Here is a 20,049-nt window from a genome sequence, read left to right as displayed (position 1 = left end):
GCTGTTGCTAGGTTGCCTGTTAGCCTGATCCCCACAGGGAAGATTTCAATAAGCCAGAAAAGTAGTGGAAATACCTTGTGAATGAGAGAGGGCATCTAACAGAATTTATTTCTGTGTGAATGGCTTTTTTTTCTTTTCTTTTTTTCTTTATAGGAGGATTGAAAGAGGCAAAGGAATATATATATATATATATATATATATATATATATATATATATATATATATATATATATATATATATATATATATATATATATAAAGTTATTCTCTTGATTGAGATAATAGGAGTGGTTTGATAGTAAATGTAAGAAAGAGAGAAATATATATGAAGGAAAAAAAAGATAGATGTATGCTTTTTAGACAGCATGTGTTAGCTCAGAAAACAACTGAATAGATGCATGGACCTGTGATGCATAGGATGGGAATGCATGATGGAAATATTACCTGATATTGTATGCACACATGTGAGCAAGGAAGTGGAAGAGAAGAGGAAGGTCAGGGGAAAAAATCTTTAAACTGTTAGGGAGAGGCTTGTCATAGGAATAACTCTCCTGGGAGATACAAGTGGCAAGAGAGCAGCTTTGAGGTTAAATGTATGACAGGTCACTGGCAGTGGGGAGGATAATGATTTGAAAGAAAATTTGATGATACAGTAAAGCTGCAGGGTGTGTGTGTGGGAAAATATTTTTTCAACATCTTTTCATCTGTATATATATTCAAGACAAAGAGGAGTGGAGAAGAATGCATAAATGAAAATAATTGATTATATCATGATTGACAAAAGGCTATAGGGTGTTAAGTTCAGTATTAGTTTAAGTTATGCTCATAATAAGCAATTATTGTGCTGTGCTAAATAAATACAAAATAAAGGAGAATCTGAATTTTGAAAAGCATGAAATCAAATGAGATGCTTTGAATCATATTGTACCAAGCACCATAGTACCCAAAACTGAATTAAATATAATACTGTGTTCCTCAAACATTCCTCTATCTGGCAGACAAGTCAGAGGTACAGAATGCATGCCACATTGAGGTTGAAATTCCCATTAAGTATTTTAACCCCTCTGTTGCACAGCCTTGAGCTAAGCCCAGAGATTGGAAGTAAAAAATACCAAGCATTTTTTAAAAAGGACCACATGATGTAGAAAACTCAGACTTTGAGAGCTAGCCACACAAGGTGCATAATGCCATCAAGCACTTCTAGGCTAATGGGAGTGCAGGAGACATACCCTCCTGACCAATTAGCATCCATAATTCTGTCACTGGCAATGGACTTTGCTTACACTCAAGTAGAGATCCAAGCAGTATCATTTCTGTGCTATTTTACCATCAAAATACAATCAGTAATAATTCAGCAAAACTCTATTTTTCTCTTAGTTCTTTAACTTTAATAAATGTTTACTTTCAGTATTCTCATTATCACTGTAGTCAAGTTAATCATCATTATATTATTGTTGTCATTATTATTAATGAGATAACAGAATGTAATAGCACAGACATTATACAACATTTGAAAAGAAAATGCAATGGAACATCTCCTTTAGTTTCTGAGATAATGTGTGTTTAAATGTTGTCAAATTTTGGAGATAATTTTCTTCTTAAAAAAAAAAAAAAAACTGAGCTTGGCACAGTATGATTCTAGGCACTTGAAATAGGAAAATGTGTATAAAGAATAGAGATTAGTTGAACACAATAGATTAATGTAATAGGAGATGATTTAGAAATTTTAATGCAGTCATTGATGTGAAGAAGAGGTGGCTTAGATGCAGCTTTGAAAGTTTTAGAGGTGAGATATTTGTTGCAGCAGGACCAGTAAGAAAGTAATAGGTAAAGAAAATTAGATTTAATATTAAAGAAGGTAAAAAGAGAAGATTGGTTGTGTTTGTGAAGAAATACCTAAAGTAATGGAACAGTAAAGAAAAATTATGTAACTTAAAAGTTAAGGAGGTAGATACGCCAATCAAAAGAGAACCAAGAATCTATGTAGAAAATGGTAATAAATAAGACTTGCATTATGAATGGAATTGTAGGTAAGTTGTTTAAGGAGGGAGATGAGATAATAATGAACATTATTCAGAAATAATTATTTAAAGTATGAAGTAATTACTTGAAAAATCTTTGTTAACTACATGTAGTTTAGAGATCTGCAATATATATATATATATATATATATATATATATATATATATATATATATATATATATATATATATATATATATATATATATATATATATATATATATACATACACACACACACACACACACACACACACACACACACACACACAATGTATACAGGGTATCCTGGGAGGAAAGTCATATTCTCAGAAATGAAAGCTCAACTCATTCTAGGTCAGGGAAATATTTTATGGGCAAATGCTTTTGATGCCATGATTGAGAAGCTACAGGACATTTAAATATGAATGTGCATCAGTGGCAAGTGGCTGCCCACAGGCCATCCCTCAATTTCCAGGTAGTTGCTGTTGCCACATGGCGTTCATTATGTTTTAGGTATTATGTGCTACAATAATACACTGCATTCTTGAATTTGGTTATATCTTTATTTATGGAAACCTTAATGTGTAATCAAGTAACACTTTCAGGATGCCAATGCCCACCATTGCTCCCCTCTACTCCACCCTTCCCCCTCTCAAATTCTTTGTGCATTCATATTAAAATGTCCTGTAACTTCTAAACCATGGCATTAAAAGCATTTGACCATAGAATATTTCTGACTGAGAATGACTTGATCCTCCATGTCTGAGAATATGTGACTTTCCCCCTAGGACACCCTATATATATATATATATATATATATATATATATATATATATATATATATATATATATATATATATATATATATATATATATATATATATATATATATATATATATACATACACATACATACATACATATATACACACACACAGCCCACATAGGTTTAGTTAATGAAGCAGATTTATGAAATCAAATATTTGTGCTTTAAAAAAATGGTGTATGGTTACAATGAAATTTTAAGATGTTACAACAGAAGTCAGAATTTAGTAGGCTTTAATATATAATTAAGAGGAGAATAGGGAACTAGATTCACAGCAGTGTTAATGTAGGAAGCTATAAAATATTAATGATCACAGTGACATTTTGGTAACAAGTACTTAGTGATAAAGAGAGCATTATGATTATGAGATAGAAAAGAAAGATAAAAGTAAGTGGCACAAAGAAAGGTTACAAGAATTTCAGAATAGATACAGATACAAGGATAAGTAATATGCATGAAAGCAGGCAAACTTTTCTAGTAAAATATAATAGAGAGGAACAGTTTATAAAATAATGAATGTGTAATGTGTAGCATTTCTCTGTTGGGCAGCCTTTGTAAGACTTTCCAACAGAGGAGGGTAGGCATCAATGATGAGTGCCACAAACATGATGTCTTCTGGGATCAGCTAGATATGGTTGAATTGAGCATTGCATTTTTCAGGTCCTGGAGAAACTCAGATAACATTATAGTTGCAGTACTACCAATTACTTATTTTTTTGGCACATGAAAAATATCCAGAATACTAAAGTCATAGAAATGCAACTTATGTTTTGTTACACCTTTATATTATGTACTTTTTTGCTGCATTGTTAAAGATAGTTATTTAGATAGCCCATTATATATTGCAGAGCCTATAGGTTCAGTTTAAGAATACTTAGATTATTAAATTTTATTCATGATTAATGTATAATTATTCTTGACATATAAACACAGCTCTCTCTCTCTCTCTCTCTCTCTCTCTCTCTCTCTCTCTCTCTCTCTCTCTCTCTCTCTCTCTCTCTCTCTCTCTCTCTCTCTCTCTCTCTCTCTCTCTCTCTCTCTCTCTCTCTCTCTCTCTCTCTCTCTCTCTCTCTCTGTGTGTGTGTGTGCATGTCTGTTTCTGTGTGTGTGTGTGTGTGTGTGTGTGTGTGTGTGTGTGTGTGTGTGCGTGCGTGCGTGCATGCGCATGCGTGCACATACTCATGTGTGTGAGTTTGTGTGAAGATGTCTTTCCATGTGTGTGTGTGTGTGTGTGTGTTGGTCTGTACTTTTGTATCTCTCTCTCTCTCTCTCTCTCTCTCTCTCTCTCTCTCTCTCTCTCTCTCTCTCTCTCTCTCTCTCTCTCTCTCTCTCTCTCTCTCTCTCTCTCTCTCTCTCTCTCTCTCTCTCTCTGCTTACAACACTCATTAATTAAACCTTTTGTCAAATCCAACCAATCACACCCACTAAACTCACCTGTGCTTTTGAGCTTCACCCTTTGTGACCACCTTCCAAGAATTTGCTTTTATATATATATATATATATATATATATATATATATATATATATATATATATATATATATATATATATATATATATATATATATATATATATATATATATATATATATCTATCTTTTGGTGTAGATTACTCTCCCTAAGAGTTCCCTTTAAATATTTACTGCAAAATTCATAATTCTATTTTGCCTTGATGTCTTATCTGACTCTGATATGGTTTTTGAATTTAGTTTCTTTTTCAGGTATTTCTTGCATGTATTATTTTAGTTTTCCATCAAAGTTTAGCTTCCTGTCACTAATGCATCAGAGTTCATGATCCCTAATCTGGGATACTTCTCTGTTGTAGCAGTCTGAAATAGGAGCCTGCTTGTGTTCTTGGCAATTCCTGCTGCTTGCTGCCTAGCATTACTTTTAATTAGTGTAATATACTGAATGAATAATGAAATTGTGTAAAATACAGTATAATTGAGCCATAAAGTGGTATTAAATTTAAAAGCATTGGTACTGTGTCACTAGCTGCATGTAGTACAAAATATATAAATGAAATAAGCATAATTGGTAGAAATTGTGGTACCAGTGAGTAGATTATTTGATAATTTAACAATCAAATTTAGAGTTTTTAATAAGATAGAAAGGTGGCAAGATAAAATAATAGTGCTTATTAAAGAAAGAGATCAATAGTGGTGGAAGGAGATGGCAGGATCCAAAGACTGTGTGCATGGGAAAGCATTGCAGTAGACCTTTTCAGTCATTAGCATCTTCTTGAAGAGAAGTTCCAGAAGGAAAGAAGCATGCAATGGATATATTTCCATTGCTGAATATATGAATCTCATTACTTCATTGTATTTATATTAAGCAAAAAAAGTCTCCTTGATCTCATATCACAGATTAGCATTATTTCTCTCACTTCTCTTTTATTTCATTATGTGTCAAACTAATTTTTCACTCACTTATCCCAGACTTGTGCTGTATAAAGTTGAAGGAATAATTGATATGAAACTGCTAGAAATATTCATCGTCATTTAAGAAGAATGATCAAGAATGGGTATATTTTATATGACTTGATAATTAGTTGATAATGATCAATCTTACTAATGCTTATTGTAAAACTAGTCAATTTCCAAACTATTCCAACATTACTTATGCAGTCACTTTTCTCCACTATGCTATGTCCAGCATTTCCGAGATATTTCACATCCTAACTAGAAAAATCATTGCATTCATCTGGTCAATAAATCTTGTTACATCTCTAATTCACATGTCAGGAAATAATTAATATTCAGTAACTAAATTTTTTTATGAAATACAGGTATGCTTCAATTTCCATTTTTTACTTTATGCATTTGAAAATAAATCATATATATATATATATATATATATATATATATATATATATATATATATATATATATATATATATATATATATATATATATATATTGTATGTATGTATATATTCCATGTTGACTAATCTTTTATCAAAAGTATCATATACTGATAATGGTGCATGCATACTTTTCACGTCTATGAATTTAGTTGCTGTGGTTCTTTGTGTTTATGGCATCAGATATCAGGATATTTATACATGCATGTGAGAACAGCTTGCCAGGAACAAAATTTTGTTTGTATTCATGCACAATAATTTGATTTTAATGTTGCCATTATGCTATGTAGAAAATGGCAAAATTCCAATTTGATAATATAATTGAGATATAATATTTCTATTTTTGCAACATAACTGTGATGAGGGCTAAAGAGAGGTAAAACTTGAGCATTTCATTTTCCACATAATATATACTTTTTTTTCTCCAAAATCATGAGCATGGTTTTCACTGTTAAATATTTTTTTAAGATATTATGGTACACAAACAAATATGTGTGCATTTTATCACAGACTTCCACAGTTCTTGTGGAAACAAATATACAGCCTTAGTAATCTATCTAAACTGAAAATTCACAAATGAAATAGAGTGCTGGATGGATGATACATTTCTATCATGCATCCTTAGATAAATTATTAAACTTGCATAATAACTGATGAAAGAACTTATACATTTTAGCAGTAAGTGCTGTATTGTACATTCCTGGAATTGCTACTCTGGATTTTATGAGTACAGTCATCCATTGATTCACTTTTCCTCTGTTTAATTATAATAAGACAAGGTTGGTTGTTCTAAGTAAGGGTCTTGAGAATGAATTTAAATACTGTTGTATATATGTAGCAAAAAAAAAAAAAAAGCTTAAAGACATGGGAAACCTGGAATAAGTTTTTAGAAAATTTTGTTTTTCAAAATATCCTCCATATAATTTAACTAAAAAGTGTAGTCTTGATTTTATAAAACTTCAAACATATTGCTGTCTTTCAAAAAATTATGAATTACAATGTTCAAAGTAATGTGGTTATCATATTCCTTCACATGAAATTAACAGGGAGAGGACCAAGCATTATAATGATTTTTCTAGCACATGCTGCTCTTAAATATCTGGCGTGAGAATACATAACCAAATACAGGTGAACATTCATTAATAGACTTTTTCCAGTTCCTGAGATTTTCTGTTTCCTTTAGTGTAGAAACCTTCAGTCTCTTTAAAAAGAGGAAATTAAATCAAATGGTAATGTCAGAGACAAAATTTGAGAATTAATGTTTTTCAGTTTTTAAGCATGTTTGTCATGACTATGACAGAGCTAAAAATGTGACAACACATGTAATGGAATAAAGTACTAATAAAAAAAGACAAAGTTATTAAGGAGAAAAAATGTCTCTAAAAGTAGACTGAAAGCTGGCTTGATTTTGAAGAACTTTGCAAAGAGAAGTTGAAACAAAAATGAAAGACTGACTAGCATAAAAGGGTGACATGGTGACTGTTCTGTTAAGGTTATCTACTTTAAGAGAGGGATTCTTGAATTTCTGGCCTCCCTTCCTCTACAGTTACATCTTATTAATTCCATTGTGACTAACAATTTGATGATGATCGTGATAGTATATGAGTTCTTTTTACAAAAACAAATGTAAGTTTGTTGTCAGATTTGCATTTGAGGAACTAGTTCTGCAAAAGTGAAGCTATAAATTTGTGTGCAATTTGTTACAAACACAAATCCATAAACAAAATAAATTTTCCACTTTTGGTTTGTAGCAGTCATTTTGGAAGTAGTATCCAGTTCTGGGGGCACATTCATAGTTCTTAACCCTAGAAATATCATGAAATAATGATTATGGTGATGGTTACACTCTCAACCTGCTCCACATTCTTTGGACTTGGAGAGTGGAGGCTGTGGCACTAAAAAGTTGATGTTCTCTGGGTCATAGCCATAAATTCAGTTTTCATTGCCAGTGATAATCTTCAATATGAATGTTGGGTCACCCCAAGCAAGTTGATGGAAATCTGTGCAGACTTCATTGTGGAAATGTTTTGAGTTACAGAGGCTGGATGCTTACATAGCATCAATAGAAGGTGTATTCAAATAAGATTGAGGATTGTGTGAACTTTTTTAATGAGGCAATGATGTTAGCAATTTCTTTGATGATCCAACAATCTTGATACAAAAGTTTTCCAGGTATTTAATGTTTTTGTAGATTGTGCTTTTGGAGGGTTACCTTAACCTATTGGCAATATTTTGCCACTTGTGCTTTTGGAGGGTTACCTTAACCTATTGGCAATATTTAGCCACTCCATATACCTTCCCAGCTCATTATTTCATTGCCATAGACATGCTGTATCATTTCAAGGATCTCAGTTGCAGATTTCCAGGGTTTGATGTAGAGTTTTATATGTGGTCATTGGTCAAGTTTGAGATTCATAATGAAATTATGTGTCTTAATAAATGCCATCACAAAAATTAGTGTAATACAAGTCCTGATGATGATGGTCAGATGTCATTGACCCATGAGAGCTACTGCCTGCTCCTGATGTACCCAAATGACTGTGACATGCATCACACATTTGCAGCAGAAAGAGTCTTGAAGCTTTTTGATCACATCATGTGTGTGTGTGTGTGTGTGTGTGTGTGTGTGTGTGTGTGTGTGTGTAAAACTAGCTCTGTGTTATTATACAGCACAGGATTTTGCAGCTTCCATCCAATACAGTTTACCATAGAGTAGCTAAGACACTTTTGTAATCATATCCTCAGATTACTTTTCTTCATCACTGTTTATCTTTTCCATATAACCTAGATCATGGGAAAGATTTATGTACTTTTTCATTTTTTTTAAAACACCTAACTCATTCTTGAACTGAAGCATACCTGTATTTTATGCTTTTCCATGGAGAAGTTGATTTCTTAGATGATGGCTCTTTTAAACAGTTTTATGATATGTGATCATAGATTTTCTCATATTTAAATGGTTATCGTCTTTACAGGCCAGAGATCATGGCATAACACCACTGAAACCCAATATTTTGATGATTTATTGTACAGTGAAGAATTTTATGTTTAATTTGCAGTAATTTATTTCAGCATTCTTAAAAGCATTATCATTAGATTTTTTTTATAAAATTTCCTTTTACAACAAGGAAAATATTGAATAATGATGTGATCAAACTGAAATGACATGTATTACAATAAGTTGTTTATAACTGCTCAGCACTGAAAATATTACTTACTAAGCATGCATTGTACAGATGCTTTTGTTACATCTTTAGGAAATCCTGGAAAAGAAAGACACCCTCTAGAAAAAATGTAGGTTACAAATAGCTTGAAATTTGTTGCTGAATATGCTCATTTATTTAACATTTATTTCTTAATCTTTTCCTTGTATAGTTAATCTCTTTATTTGCTTACCTTACGTAATTAAGTAGACATTGAGTGGGAAAGTTTCCTTTCTGACATGTAGGTTGATCAAACATTGAATCTATCTCTTGCAGTAGGGTATATTACTATACAAACAGGTAAGGGCAACTCACCAATAGTAATTACAATCACCAATAAAGTAATTTGTTAAAATAATAAGATTTTGGACTCCTGCAGAGATTTTACAGGTAAGGGCTACCTGTAGAAAGAAGATAATGTGGTACTGATTAAAGATTTAGAGCAAGCTGTTCTTGTAAAAATTTGGATTGTATGCAGTGATAAATACCACAATATGGATCCCTTAAATAGATTGTTAGTATACATTAGTAGAAACAAGAAACAACAACCTTATGAATTATATTTATTAACAGATTAACAGATTGGGTGAGATTATGTATCATAAGATAAAAAAAAAAAATGAGACAATTAGATATAAAAATAACTTTAAATCCAATATTCCTACAGCCTTTGCCCCTGCACTTACTTACCTTGCTTCCTGTCTCAAGGGTCATGTTTACTTATTCATGTCTGTTACTGCCATTGCATTTTTTTTATTTTTCATTAGTATGATTTAAATATCAAGATACATATATATTTATACAAGTAGGTATTACCTTTGATTTCTTCATATCATCTTCAGTCACATTTATGAAAGCACAAGAGATGTGAATGTGGGCAGCAAATCTAAATTACACATGGCTTCAGGCAATTCCACTTAAAAGACCAAGAAGGTATCCACAATATGTAATGATAAATTACCAAAGTAATTAAATCAGTGATGGTGATATATGTACATTTTGAAATATTTACCACAGGTTTACATAAGTAATAATTCTGCAGGGTGAAAGATTTGATATTAAGCATCATTTATCAAAAGCATTGCACAACAAACATTTAATGTGATTACTTGCTGACATGCAAATTATATTACTTTTTTGTGTATGATACAGTTTTATGACATTTATCTTAATGATGTCAGTTAAAAAAGTATAAATACTTTGTATTTTTTTCCCCTGAGTTGTTGCTGTATTTTTTTTTTCCCTGAGTTGTTGCTGCATTTTTTTTCATATACATGCACATCTCACCTCTGACCACTCCGTGTTTTACAAAGATCTTATGTTAGTCACCTCTTTCCATTTCTTCATTTCAACTGGTAGACAAATTATATTTCAGACAGTTTGTGTGACCACTGTCATTGGTCACTGAAACTGTCTAGAATATATACTGCCTGTATGTAATTGTGAGTTTTTTTTCTCTCCATTATTGGTCATGCAAAAGTAATTCTTCATTCATCTTTTATTTCATAAATATACTTGACCATTTTACATCCAGCTCAACTTTTTTCTCAAAACTGAAGGATTTCTATTTCAGTTTCTGTTTTATTCATATCAAATTACAAGTTAAGAGCATGGAGAAAGTTATACTCCAGAAATCTTTCTTCATTTTTTTCTTCACATAGCACTGACCTCATTCCTTTGGTTTAACTAGTTTATTTTCTTAGATTTTCCAGTACTAGGTATGGGAGAAAATTCAGTAAATGAATTATACCTTTATCAGCACTCCATATCACAAAAAGGTCAATACCATCTAGGACAAAGAAAGAAGATAACATCCAGTGAGCTGGACATAGCTATATTCTGTTAGTTGCTGATTTGTGTTTTATTATCTATTATTTTCTTTTCTAGTTATTTAAATACTGTACTTCAACTTTGATTACTCCCCTCATCTGAAATTAATAATCAATAATTACCTCTTGCCACTTCAGTTGATTAGCCATGTGATATAAAGATAAACTTATTTTCTATGGCCTTATTGGTTTTATATAAGTGAGTGTCATTATTTTCTATGGCCTTATTGGTTTTATATAAGTGAGTGTCATTTTCTACTATTAATATATGGTACACAGATTTTGACAGATCACTTTATTGTGTCACTCCTGGCCTTGTATATACCTAAAATTACTGACAATGAACAAGTGAAGGATATCTTTGTTGAAGAAGCAGAATATGGTGATGGGATGCCAGAAGTTTTGGGCAATGTAGTTAAAGGTGGCAAAAAGGAAAAGAGAAAGATTATTGTCACATATATACCACCCAAGACAAATGCATGGAAGACAAATGAGCATAAGAAGATGCATGAAGAGATATGGAAATACCTGGAAAATATGATCAGAAAAACAGATAAGGTGCTGCTTATGGGTGACTTTAATTGCAAGAATGCAAATTGGGAGGAGTTGGAACTAGGGGAGGGTGGAGATTTATGGAGTGAAGAGATAATCTACTTAGCAATGGTAAATACTTTGGAGCACTGGGTAGATGAAGCTACAAGATGCAGAGGAGAAGAGCAGCCTTCAGTGCTTGACCTAGTTTTACCAGGAGGCCAGAATCCAGGCCAAATATGAAGTATCTGCCCCCATTAGGAAAAGTGATCATGTTGTAATAGAGGTTAAATTAGAACAGATAAAAGCAAAGGATTGGAAAGAAGAATACGGAAATGGCAGACCAAACTATGCAAAGGCAAATTTTGAAGTTCAAGCTTGAAAAATTTTGTGGAAGTATAAAGTGGGATAAGTTATTGAAAGACAAGGATGTACAGACAAAATATGGAGCACTATTAGATAAGTACAATGAGGGAGTGTTTAAATTTGTACCAATGTACAAAGTGAAAATGAACAGGCATAGATAATATAATGCCTGATGTGCAAAGAGCAAAAAAAAACAAGGACAAGACATGGAAGAAGGTGAAGAAGCAGTGGAGTGAAGGAAATAGAGAAGAATATAAGAAAGCAAGAAATAAATATCTTAAAATAAGAAAAGAAGAAAGGAACCTTGAAAAGGATATGGTGAACAAATGTAAAGAGGAACCTAAACTTTTCTATAGATACATAAATAGTAAAATGAAACATAGATATAATATTGTTTAGTTGAAAAGAGGCAGAAGAACACAGGAAGATGAGGAGGAGATGAGCAAAATTATGAACAAGAGCTTTAAATCCATATTTAAAAAGGAAGCAGAATTTGTAGCACCTACAGGTGGAGTGTCATATGAAGGGTTACATGAAATTAATGGGAGTACATTTTATAGTACATGGGACTATAAAATGGGTGAAGATACAATAATGAAAAGTAATAAGGAAAAAGATTTAGGGGTGATTATTCAGGACACACTGTCACCAGAGAAACATATAAGTGGGATTTTTGGCTCCACATATAGGATGTTAAGTAACATTAGAGTGGCTTTTACCTATATTGACATGGATATGATAAATAATTACAACCATGATATGCCCCAAGTTCGGGTATGTTGCAGTTGTATGGTCTCCACATAGGAAGAAGAATATAAAGAAATTAGAAAGAATATAGAGAACAGCAACAAAGATGGAGCCAGAATTGAAAGAAAAGGCTTATGAAGAGTGACTGGAAAAAAAAATGAGATTAATAACACTGGAAGAGAGAAGAGAAAGGGGAGACATGATAACAATGTACAAATTAATAAACTGTATGGAAAAGATATGGACAAGTTTTGGAGATGTATATGGATGAGGGAACAAGATGTGTGAGAGCAGATACAAAAAAGATTAAGAAGAGTAACTGTCTCAGTGACATCAAGAAATGTAGTTTCCTGTATTGAACACTGATCTCTGGAATAGTTTAAGTGAGGAGGTGGTTACAGCTGTTAGTGTGAGCAATTTTAAAGGAAAATCGGATAACTGCAGGTATGGAGACAGGGCTTCTGAGCTTTAGCTTGGACCCCGTACAATACAGCTAGGTAAATATAACTAGGTAATACCCAGTGTGGAACACCCCCAAGAGTATCTAGCAGTGTCCTGCTGGACATCTACCAACTTCAACCTGCCATAACCCAAAAACTTTTCTTGAGTCAGTGGTCTGTTATATATATTAGTTGATAGTACATTTAATTCTGTGTCTAATAGTATTTGTGTAGTCTCACTGAGATCACATTCATAATTCCTGAATATTGACTGCAGTTTTATTTATTATACCACTTGTAGTGAATTTACTATCAATTATAGGAAACTCATTGTGGTCTCATTTTAAAGCTTGAGAGTCATACTAAAATCATGCTGTGCTTTAAAACAATAGATATGAAAAGAAATGTGAAAAGATGATCTTGTTAAAAGCATGATGCTTAGAGACACCCAATATAATGTTAAACTCAACTTACTATAACAGGAAACTTTGCAAGAGATGAAGTTCAATTCTGTAGAGCATAATTATCAGAGAAAATTCAGTTCTACACTTAATGGTACACCTATCTCACTGAGATAAAATTCAATATGCTAAAATTACAGAAAACTGAGCACACTTTTTAAAGTTTTATCTTATTTATTTGCTTGTGTGCAAAAGCTATTTGGATTTTGCTTGGTCATTCATATAAGCATTGCTGGCTCATATTGCTTGCCATATTTCAGCGTGATCAGTTTACTAGTTTGTGAGTTGCTATGAAGTGCTTGATTTGATAAATTCCAATATGTATGTATGAAGGCTAAGTGACATACCAAGTGTCAATAGAATAGTTAAGTAATTATTGAGGAAATGTATATGAAGCACTTTAACTTTTTTGCAAGTTAGCCCTCAGCTCCATCCAGCAGAATTGAAACCTACAACACATAAATCTGAAAGATTTGTGCTATCATATGATGTGAGTTTCATTGCAATCACTCACATCGACTTTTGAATTAGAAACACAGAAGTAGACTTTTCCAGAGAGGTAAACTTTTTCTTTAGATTTCCGTACATTAAGTATTTTGTCATGTTGCCTCTTCCTTTCTAAACTATTTGCAGTCAGTTTGGCACTGAAGCAGCAATCTTGTCACCAGTGTTAGTGAGCACTTTGTTTTCATTATATTCTGTGTATTTGGATGGGGCAGTTATCTGGCAGTACAGTCATGATTGCCCTATATTTGGGGAGATCTGAATGCCTATTCTTCAATATATAGGCTTTCATAGCAGGACAGGACCCTGAGAATTTATTTATTTATTTATTTTTTTCAAGGTAGTCTTCTAAATTAAACTGAGGCCTTGATTCCTCTTGTATATGGTGCTAAGTAGTAACAATGCTACTTCAACAAGACAAGTAACTTCTCAGATACCTTTAGATATGCTGCTACAGATTTCTAATAGAATTAATAACAGGATTTCCCTGCAATGTCTTTCTTTAAAGCCACACATGGCTCATTGATATATGGTGGAGATGGGAACTAGTAGCTGGAAGTGAGCATTTAGTGGATGCATCACTCACTCCCTCTTATTCTAGCCTGATTTTGCTGCAGTTGGTGTGGAGGCTTTTTTTTTTTTCAGTAAATATAAATATTATTTTTTGTGGCCAGTGTAGAAGTTCTCATAATAATTGAAAAAGAATACATCAAGAATAAACATATTATTGTGAACTGACACATGAAGTGAAGGTAATAGATTAATTACATTCTTAGGTGTGTATATATATATATATATATATATATATATATATATATATATATATATATATATATATATATATATATATATATATATATATATATATATATATATATATATATATATATATATATATATATATATAAAGCTGAAAGAAAAATATGGAAAACTTTCCAAATAATATTGTGGTGGTCTATATATAAGAAGTGGTCTCTAGATACAATCCAAATGTATAAAGCTTAAAGAAAAATATGGAAAACTCTCACATAATATTGTGGTGGTCTATGTATAAGAAGTGGTTTCTAGATACAATCCAAATGTTTACAAGATACAGGTCAACTCAACTTTGCTCACAGTGTAAAAGATAATTAGTGTACAGCAGCAACCACAATAATTCTAATTACAATAATGGACATATGACATATTCTTGATCCTTACTCAAATGGAGTAATTATATGAAATCCTGCAGAAAAAAGCAGATGGGATCAAGATAACACAAAAACGAAAAGTAATTAACAATATCCTGGAAGTATGTACATAAAATTATAGTAGGCACATAAAATTTAATGATGCATTAGTTTGTAATCTTAAATTTGTAGGAAGCACAAGAAAGTTAGTTACTAGAATAGTGAGTAGGGTTGGTGGTGTAAGTGTGATGTGTGTAAGAGCTACCTCCAGCACACCTCACCACATGGTTCACAGCTTCCCCCTCTCACCAACCCAGGATGGAGACGCCTCGGGCATTGGCCATTCCTATTCTCACTTGTACGACACCACCTCTTGTTTCCTATGCCAGAGCAACAAAAGCTCAATGGTAAGTTATAGTCAATGTGGAAAGAGCCATCTAAAAGCCCAGTGTATAGCAATTTCAAAGAAAATTTTTAAACATTTCTTATAGCTATGTAAGAAATATCTATGTCAACACTTGCCAGGCACATTTTCAAAGGCATCTCTAGCCTGGTGTTAGGGCTTCCAGATGAGCTCTGTTTTATTTATTTATTTTTTTATATATTTATTTATTTATTTATATTTTCTTTTTTTTTTCTTTTGTGCTGGAGTAATGATGCTAATGTGCACTTAATAGCATCAGCAGGTGCCTGTTTTGTTGCTCCTGTGTTCTTGTTTCTCTGGTAATGTCTTACAAAACTGGCACACATTATCAATTTAGGGGCTCACATAAAGCCTCACATGCCATAGACTATATGTAGATAAATTGTTGTTCTGCACTGCCTAATTTCTCAGCACTGTCCCACCACAATTCCTTACAGTTAAAGCAATAGTAAGAGCATATGTGTATTGTATAATAAGGAAAGAAAGAACTCTGGGCTGAAACCTGTGACCAATGCTGGAGAGTTGCTTCCTTTGAAAAGGGAATTAAGCCAAAACAAGGAAAAATGGTACCCTATTTAATTCTTTACTTAGCATGCTGTCTTTCTTGCTTCTACAGCCTGACTGCTTTGTGGATACAGATCTCTCTTCTTTGATCTGTCTCTATGAAATCTCTAACTTTAAGAGCTGTGTTTATGTTTACTCAGGTTATCCAGTAGTATCTAGCCACACATAGCTTCATGTAAAGGTAAGGCCCGGGAATAGGGAGGGGCGTGGGGCAGGTGATACTGTTCCCAGGGTGACCTCACGCTCCAAGCCTGGGCCACATTCCACTCTTATTATTTGTTGGGTCTTTACTTTCAGTTATGTTCCGTGTTTCCTGCATTATGGAAATCTGCAGAAGCCTTTTCAAATGTTCCATTTACGAGTCTCAACCCAGAGGTAATGACAAGTTTGCAGCCTATAATTACATAGATAGCTTGTGTAGGATCATACTATAGCTGAGTTCTTGGGACTTTGGTAAGGCTTCAAATAATATGAGACTCATCATCACTTTAAATGATCAGAGTCACTTGTCAACAAGTGAAGCAAGGAGATATTGCTAATATCTTACCAAGTCCTGGGAAGGACCAAGCCTGGGACACTGGCGTGAGGGATACTAGCGTGCAGTGTTCGGCAGCATCCTTCCAGGGAACCGACCGTTAGTGGTGGCATAGCGCTTCTCCAGCAGCAGCCCACCATGTAGACCATGTAGCCCACAGGCTTGTGTTCCCACAACCCACCCACATTTTAGCTGTAATCAGGATCTGCTGCACAGTCTTTCACATTCTCAGCAACTGAACAGAAATAGGAAGTTATGCAGCTGTATAAGTAGCATAATACAATTATCTTTTTGGTATCACTCACACACTTGTATTTTATATTAAATACAAGTGTATCATGCCAGCTTGACCAGTGAGTGATTCCAATGATCAAATTGTGTTATGCTACTTTTGCAGTGGCAGCAACTCACTCTGTAGTCTATTCAACCCACAGGCTTGTGCTCCCACAGCCCACCCACATTATAGCTGTAATCGGGATCTGCTGCACAGTTTTTCACATTGTCAGCAATGAAATAAAAAGAGGGAGTTTTACAGCTTCATAAATAGCATAATACAACTAGCCTTTTGGAATCATTCACCAGTCTAACTGATGTATAGTCATGGTACACTTGCATTTCATGACTATTATCATGCATATTTTTTTTTACCACCATGTAGTGCATATGTTTTATAATGCTATGTATGGATTGAAAATTACTTTGGTTACATGTTATGCCTCAAGCCTTCTCTCACCATCTCATCCAGCCTCATATAATTATCTTTCCTTTATTTGATTATTCATGACATAATAAATAAGGCTGTGCAGACTATATCCTCCCCTCATATATTTTCATGGCAACAGAAACATGAAAAAAAAAAAAAATAGCTTTACCTTTTTTTTTTTATCACTTTAGGGGGGGGTCAAGTTGAAAAGAAAAATGCTTAATTCTGCACAGGCTCATTGCATCATATAATCCCTAATAAACCAGAGCACTTACCATCATAACCAGGAACTGCAGTACTTGAGTTTGGGCTTTCAGAGGCAACTGTCTGCTGCTGTACTGTTCAGATCCATAGCGGGACAGAGCCCAAGTTTGCTTGACACAATCCACAACCACAGTGATTTTGATCAGCAAATTATTTTAATGTATCACTCTGAAGGTCCTGTGGATCTCCATAGTAATATATATATATATATATATATATATATATATATATATATATATATATATATATATATATATATATATATATATATATATATATATATATATATATATATATATATATATATATATATATATATATATATATATATATATATATTATATTAAATAATATATATATATATATATATATATATATATATATATATATATATATATATATATATATATATATATATATATATATATATATATATATGCCTAGAAGCCAATTTTTTTTAAATAGATGTTGCTGAAAGCAACCACACACTCTAGTGCTGTTTATGTGTATTTTTTTTCCTATCTCTTCTTCTCTTTTTACAGCAAGTAAGGCTTCGAGGAGCTTTCCAAAAAGATGTAGAAGTATTGGTAATGTTTTGTCCTTCTTCAAGGAACATTTTCAGATTGAGTGATGCTTGCTGAGCATAGCAACAGCTTGTATTTTTATTTATATATTTACTTTTATGTAAGAATGCTGCTGGTAATGGTTAATAAAAATTTGTAAAAAAAAGTCCACTTGAGTGCCAGGAAATGCTTTTGGAAGGGTCAATAAGTGAGATATTTGTGCTGAGTAGTCCATGCAGCAAGCTCAGGGCCACAGGCCTGTTGGCATTGATTGGCCACTAAATGTCCAAATGGCAGAAGCACTGCAAAAGACTTGAACTTGAAATCCTCCTCAACAACATACACAAAGTAGAAAAATAAAATTCAGACAAGGTTATGATACCATATGAACTCCAAGCAACCATAGTAGCTAAAGTCTCTAACAAAGAGGGTCTTTTTAAAGCTGCATCATCAAAAATAATAAAATAAATATAAAATAAATAGATAAATCAAAGCAGCCAGATAATTGTGATCAAAGAAATTGAATTGATGCCAGTATAGCTGCATATGTGCTTATGAAAAAAAAGTATATATATATATATATATATATATATATATATATATATATATATATATATATATATATATATATATATATATATATATATATATATATATATATATATATATATATATATATATATATATATATATATATATATATATATATATATATATATATGGCGTTCTCTTTGACACCTTTAAATTCAAGATCAAATGCAGTTAATTCCATTGAAACCTTTAGAAGATGAATGCCACTATCGAAGTCATCAACACCACTTAAAAAGAACTAAAATTTGCTCCCTTAAATTAGGAATTCTAATTTGTTTCTGTATATGGCATTGTCAAGACTCACAAATCAACACCTTACATTTCAAGTACTGGCTGACAGCTCAGAGCTTGTTGTACTGACCAATCAGTGCCCTTTCCTCACCCACTAATCCTTCCATAAACGCTGGTAATACAATCTGATGCTATATGCAACTAACATCTTTCAGTCAAATGATATTTCTTGAAGAAGAATTAAATTTTACCAATACTTATACATCATCTGGGAAGCTCCTTGGAGCCTCATCTGCTGTATAGACATACACTTTCACATGCTGTCTAAGACACAGAAACAACCATATGTAAATTAAATAATAATGAAGGTGTCATTGCTTTCAACTTTGTCTATTCAAAAGGATATATTATATATATATATATATATATATATATATATATATATATATATATATATATATATATATATATATATATATATATATATATATATATATATATATATATATATATATATATATATATAGTTGAGCATCCAGAAATCTAAAATCTTAAAGCATGTTTAATTAAGATTGTGCCGAGCTAAGACATTCATTAATACGTTTTTGACTAATGATACGATATTTTCTCTTCACAATTTTTGGGGGGAGTGTAACACCACTGTAACCACAGTCAGCTAAACAAAATGCTGTCACAATTGTCAGAAGGTTTTGCCCCATGGCATCTCCTGACAACTACATCCTTTACAGAAGCATTCACTTCTTGTTTCATGGATGTATTTCAGTGTGTATGTGTGGGTGTGCATTCTTTGAACTATTATATTATGATAATATAAACTTTAACATAGTACAATATATTATAATTTAAGTATAACCATATCAAAATAATTTAAGAAATGCAATTATGGAAGTCTAACTGAAGCTTAACCATCACCAAGTGTCATGGCATCAGATACCAAACATTTATCTGTCCTTATTTAAAAGTTGATGAATTAATATGATAATTATATAATAGTAAGAATATTATAAAGGTAAAAAGTATAGTAACATCAAATCTCATCAGTTGAACACTGTTTTTGATGACATCATAATCAATTGTGTGTTTGTTGAGCCTTCACATGTATTTTCTAATAAACACAAAACTTTTGCATTTAGAAATATCTTTTTTAATCATCTCATTTTGGGCTGAAAACAACTTTGTATCATTCTAGGCTTAAAACTGAAAATAAGAGTGA

The 20,049-nt window shown here is 32.3% G+C and overlaps 1 protein-coding gene across 1 annotated transcript in view; it reads left to right on the top strand.

Moving 5' to 3' along the window:
* Positions 1-20,049, top strand: part of LOC135101960 (potassium channel subfamily T member 2-like) — a 523,352-nt gene that overhangs the window by 243,092 nt on the left and 260,211 nt on the right. Inside the window, 1 exon segment of the mRNA XM_064006426.1 lies at positions 15,258-15,347. Coding sequence (XP_063862496.1) covers positions 15,258-15,347 — 90 coding nt within the window.

Source organism: Scylla paramamosain, chromosome 7 (genome assembly GCF_035594125.1).
Source record: "Scylla paramamosain isolate STU-SP2022 chromosome 7, ASM3559412v1, whole genome shotgun sequence".
Lineage (NCBI taxonomy): Eukaryota > Metazoa > Arthropoda > Malacostraca > Decapoda > Portunidae > Scylla > Scylla paramamosain.
This window is presented reverse-complemented; position numbering and strand designations above follow the sequence as displayed.